This window comes from Schistocerca serialis, chromosome 2, assembly GCF_023864345.2.
Source record: "Schistocerca serialis cubense isolate TAMUIC-IGC-003099 chromosome 2, iqSchSeri2.2, whole genome shotgun sequence".
NCBI lineage: Eukaryota > Metazoa > Arthropoda > Insecta > Orthoptera > Acrididae > Schistocerca > Schistocerca serialis.
In genome coordinates this window covers 683,674,074-683,680,073 of record NC_064639.1, presented here as the reverse complement: position 1 = coordinate 683,680,073, position 6,000 = coordinate 683,674,074, and the positions used below count along the sequence as shown (strand labels likewise).

Sequence of the window (6,000 nt, the reverse complement as noted above, 5' to 3'; positions counted from 1 at the left end):
CTGTATCGAGCGGATGGACGTGTACGGGTATGGAGACAACCTCATGAATCCACGGACCGTGCATGTCAGCAGGGGACTCTTCAAGCTGGTGGAGACTCTGTAATGGTGTGGGGAGTGTGCAGTTGGAGTGATATTAGACCTCTGATACGTCTAGATACGACTCTGACAGGTGACTCGCACGTAAACATCCTGTCTGATCACCTGCATCTGTTCATTCCGTTGTGCATTCCGACGGACTTGGGCAATTCCAGCAGGGCATCGCGACACCTGACACATCCAGAATAGCTACAGAGTGGCTCCAGGAATACTCTTCTGAGTTTAAACACTTCTGCTGGCTACAAAACTCCCCAGACAGGAACATTATTGAGCATACCTGGGATGCCTTCGAACGTGCTATTAAGAAGAGATCTCCACTCCTCGTACTCTTACGGATTTAACGACAGCCCTGCAGGATGCATGGTGTCAATTTCCTTCAGCACTACCTCAGACATTAGTTGAGTCAATGTCACGTCGTGTTGCGCCACTTCTGCGTGCTCTTTGGCGCCGTACACGATATTAGGCAAGTGTACCAGTTTCTTTGACTCTTCAGTGGGTTACAATACACAGATAAACATCGAAGTGTCACTTGTATGCACTAGTAGGGTTCCTGGAAGTCGCAGTACAACACAGAAACACAATACAAGGATTTTTCACTGTGTATATTTATTTAATCAGTAATACAAGTGTGTTTCAAGAGTGCTGTGGAGAAGCGGTTTTCACACAGTGTTGCTGGCTCTCTGGTAGACGAGCGTGTGCATCGAGTGGGCGGGCAGCGACAGCGACGCCTCTCCCAGCTGGGGGTCCGACACCACCACGGAGCGCCGCGTCCCCTGCCTGGCAACACACAAACAACGTGGTCAGCACACAGCCTACCACGCAAACAGAGGTACCAATGGGCACTGATCTCTAGAGTAACCGGAAACAGCACTCTGAGCACAGAACTGAAGTGTGCCTGTATGGACTGCCATATTGCAGTTGACAAAAAATATTTTCGGTCGGCCTGCACATAGGAAGAGGTATCAAAAAATAACTGTATTAATTATTTAGTGGCCGGCCAGAGTGGCCGAGCGGTTCTAGGCGCTACAGTCTGGAACCGCGCGACCGCTACGGTCGCAGGTTCGAATCCTGCCTCGGGCATGGATGTTTGTGATGTCCTTAGATTAGTTAGGTTTAAGTAGTTCTAAGGTCTAGGTCTGTTTCTAATATCGTGCTATAATTTCATGTATTGACTCGTTCCATGACCATGAAGACTTCTCCTTAATTTGGTCCACGGAACAATAAATAAATAAAATAAATAAATAGAAGTTAAGTCCCATAGTGCTCAGAGCCATTTGAACCATTCTTGAATTATTTAGTGGAAAACACTGCTCATCTTCATTCAAATTCCATTACAGACATCCAAAGTAATTTTTCTTGGACACTATACGACGATTCCAGTGTTCAATCCAATGTTCAAAACACTCCCTGAAACCCCTTTGTGATAGTCGGTTGAGTACACCAGAAAATCTAATTGTTTAAATCTCGATCACTCTGAAAATAAAAATTCTGAAGCTCGTTTTTCACTGCAGGAAATAGGTGGAAGTCACATGGCGCTAGGTCAGGTGAATAAGGTGGATGTGGCATCACCTCAATCCCTAATTCGGTGACTGTTTCTTGAGTCTTGATCGCGTTACGAGCTGGTGCATTATTCTGATGAAGGATCCATCCTCCTTAATGGCCCCTCCACAATAGTAATTGGCATTAACAGTACGTTGTTCATTCACCACGTGATCGTACACAATGCGTTGCTTATCGAAGAAGACAAGGTGCATGATTTTCCCGCACTTAGTTGAACTTTGGCCTTTTTGGGTCGTGGACTTTCAAGTTTCCATTGGAATGATGATGATGATGATGATTATGTTTGATTTGTAGGGCGCTCAAATGCGCGGTGATCAGTGCCTGTTTAAAGTCCCAATTTCTACACAGTCCAATTTTTTTACCCAATACAACCTAACCAATGTCACGAATGATGATGATGATGATGATGATGATGATGATGATGGAATAATGCTTCCATTGGGAATGTCCCGTTTCGTCTCTGGGTCATAATGATGAAATCAGCATTCGTTGCATGTGATGACTTAGTCCAAAAACTCTGGTTCTCGCTGAGGCCTTCCCTTCCTTTGTTGACACGCCATCGCATGGTGAGCCTTCTGTTCGTCACTGATGAGACAAGGCACCCACTTTGCTGCAAATTTTATGTACCCCACAATATTTCATACAATGTCTTTTGCTGATCCATAATATACATTCTAATCTCTGCAGCCTTTGTTAGCGATAAACGACGGTCTTTCCGCAACATGACATCAGTTGTGTTGACATTGGTTTCAGTCTTCGAAGTTGATAGCCTTCTGGGGCGTGAAGCATCGGCACGGTCATTTTCACCCTCCTGAAATGGTATATGCCACTCAAAACTTGTGTTTTCCTTACAACTTGCTCTTTGTAGGCTTGTGGCAACATTTCCAATGTTTGTGATGGAGTTTTGTCGATAAGAACGCAAAATCTAACTGACACATGCCGCTGCAACCTGAGATCCATGTTTCGTGTAATAAACACGCCTGTACATTTTCCATGCTTCCCACCAACTGCGCATCATCAGGAGACTGATGCATAGGGTAACACGTCACGCCAGGTCAGACCTCTCCCTTCCTGCCAACGTCAATCTCAAGTGCAGACGCAATAAAAAGCAAAAAAATAATCCCTGTTTTTTTACACTCCATTGTAAGTAAAAACTACTCACTTCTGACTACGAACCTCATTTCATTGATTGTGACACAGTCAGGATAAGGGAAATGTCACAAACGACAGGATTGCAATACTTTATTAGACGATGCCCACAAACCGAAATAAAGCTGTCTTATGGTTATATTTCCACCATTGGAAACAGAAATTATTTTGTGTGATTTGTGTCCTTACTGTGTACATCCTGCAAGAAACTGACAACCATTTGTAACATTACCAAGTCTAGTCAAGTAGTTTTAAATATTACATCGAAAAAAAAGTTACATAATTAATATCTCTGTTTGCAAGTATCTGTCTGTAGTCCTGGTATATACGCTAATCTCCGAACAACAGCACCGCAGCCCACCGCTAGAGGAGCCAAAACAAAATGGCGTCCAATAATTCGTTTCCTGCATTCGAAGGGAAACTACGCTGCAACAATACATACTGTGTTGGTGGAAGAGTACAGTAACAATGGATCATTATATGAGACAATGGTTGAGTGTCGCAAGCGCTTTGAGTGAGATAAGACAAGTGTGAACGACGAAAAACGGTGTGGCAGACCATATCTCTGCAAAGAGTCGGGACTCGCAAGACAAGAGGATGCACTGCTACTAGATGAACGGCGGATCACAAGAGGTTTTCAACGTGATGAACGTCACTTTGTACTAGGTTCCACGATTGCTTACAGTCCATCAAACAGCCCGCTAAACTGATGCAGTAGCACCAGCGTCACAGCTGTGTTTTGGTAAAGAACTCATTCCTGGAAATGTAACGTTTCGATGTAAAATAAGCTTCAAACTCGGATTACTTTCAAATATCCCGCTACACGGTATACACACAGCTCTAGAACGTGTGCTGCACAGGAGACCATGGGACGTGTAAGGTTTCGAGTACTCGCCGTCGGGTTCTCTTCTTTGCAGCGAACGACACCCTTTGCCTAGTCGATAGCGTGGCGCGTCCGTGGAGCACCACGGTCAACCTTCCCAGTTTCCAAAGAATCAGTTACCTGCACCCGTTGCTACAGCTGGACGGGAATGCGAGGTCATATAATTACAACGGGGACTGATGACGGAGCTCTCTTCTCAATTTCTGTGCAGTCAATGAAGCGAAAGATTTGAAACTGATGTGATCCTCAAATTTATTTTACATCCAAACTGTAGATTTCTGGACGTGGGTTCCTTACCTACAACCCCTAAAAGCCTATAATAGGAATTGTAAACATCCTGTACACAAAGGTCCAATAAAGAAAGCACTATTGACGATGAGAATTATTTCCCGAAAAGCGCCGTGAGCAAGACAAATTTAGTAAAGAAAAGTCGTGAATGTCAGAAGCAACTGATCTGTTGTTAAAAACTAAACAGTTGCATTTGTAGTCACCTGCTTTCGAGAACCCAATGTTTTCTCGTTAAAAACCAAATAACTGGCTATATAGCCGTCAGTTTTCAAGACCATTTTGTAACGGAAAAAATAAGAAATATTTATAACACGTACACAGCACAAACTAAGTTTTCAACCATTATTCTATCTCCACAGAGATATCTGTGTCATTTAAAGGTTAACCCTGTGTGAGAGCGCACTAATTACATATTGCTTGCAGTGCACGTAGCATACTTCCTTAGCTGTTAGCTGTAAAGGAGCTAAGGATTAGAGAGACTAGTTACAGGCGATAGCATTCGCACGCAACGCTGATATTCCTGAAGTCGACCTTGCCCGTCCCCATAGTCCAAGCGTTGCCGCGCGGGATTAGCTGCGCCTTAGAGGCGCTGTAGTCATGGACTGTGTGGCGGGTCCCGGCGGAGGTTCGAGTCCTCCCTCGGGCATGGGTGTGTGTGTTTGTCCTTAGGATAATTTCGGTTAAGTAGTGTGTAAGCTTAGGGACTGATGACCTTATCGGTTAAGTCCCATAAGATTTCACATACATTTGAATTTCCAGTCCAAATGTTGCTCGACATGCAACTATAGCTGTCCGAGTACTGTCACGTGCTCGTACTGCTGTATCTGGTTTAATAGATGCCAGCTGGCTGTTCAGTACACTCTAGATTCATTACCGATCGTCCAATTGCAATCCCGTTCCGGTAGCTTTTGTCCTTTTCTTTGGTTTTCCTTCCCACGACGTCATTAAACCTCAAAAACAGAATACAAATAATTAAGTAACTCAATGATCTTTTTTCTCTCCTTTATCCCTAGTGGACAGCTATAATGCACTTTTATTTTGAGAGAAATCGTTTAAGAAGGTGGACCATTGTATGTAAAAAAAAAAAAAAAAAAAACTAGCAATTAATGGACGATCTGACTGTATGCTATGAGTCGTTTCTAGAGGCAATATGACACCTGATACTTGTAATTTCACTCACAGCTCACAGTTACCGAAACATTCCTACTATAGTGACCAAAGCTGTGTGTAATTTTAACTGTTCAATAGCTACATGACAGAAACACAGCTAGTATAATGATCAATTGTGCGAGCAGTTTTAACAATTATCCAGCCATAGCAATCTTGCAAAGTATAATCTTTGCTAGGAGACGATACTTTAAAATATTTACAGTGTCAGTTGGGGCCCTGCATGTGATACAGGCTCTGAAAGAGTAACTCCATCAGTCTGTAGAGGTCGCTGAGGAGTTCAGAATGAGTTTAAAATATACAATACGTCATATTATTTGACCAAAAGCCTCAGATCAGAATGGGCGATCATAAAAAATTTGCTTACTGTCAGACACATCCAACGGAGAGAACTCACAAACTCTTAATGGAACATAATAGGAGATGCCACTCAGAAAGAGAAGGTTTATATGAACCCAGGTCTTGTGTAAATAATGGTTCTGTGATGTGGGGATACAGTAAACCAATAAATACAATCATCACTCATAGCCCTTCGAAAGTAATGCAGACGACTACCATCGCAACTCTGAACCAAAGAGTCGTGACAGGAGGGGAGTAGAGGGGCAGCGTATGTTCTGGACTTCATCGCTGATGTAAGCAGTTTTCTGGCGTTACCGTTCCTGAAAGTGATGACAAAAGAAATAGATCTTTTCCTGGAATTTCTGACGACACCATGCGACCCTCAGGCAATGACATTTATTCTTGGCATTTCCCCCTCCCATATCTTCCCATAGCGAACGACATAACGCGTTTTTGCGAAAACACGGAGGGGCCCCAGGGAACTCCCACTCCTCAATCAATTTTAATATTTATAGTTC

At 43.4% G+C, this 6,000-nt stretch overlaps 1 protein-coding gene across 1 annotated transcript in view; it reads right to left on the bottom strand.

Moving 5' to 3' along the window:
• Nucleotides 1-683: 683 nt before the first annotated feature.
• LOC126457807 (lysosomal acid glucosylceramidase-like) overlaps nucleotides 684-6,000 on the bottom strand; it is a 139,483-nt gene continuing 134,166 nt past the window's right edge. The window contains exon 10 of the mRNA XM_050094421.1: nucleotides 684-873. Coding sequence (XP_049950378.1) covers nucleotides 756-873 — 118 coding nt within the window. The 3' untranslated portion in view covers nucleotides 684-755. The remainder of the gene's footprint in view (nucleotides 874-6,000) is intronic.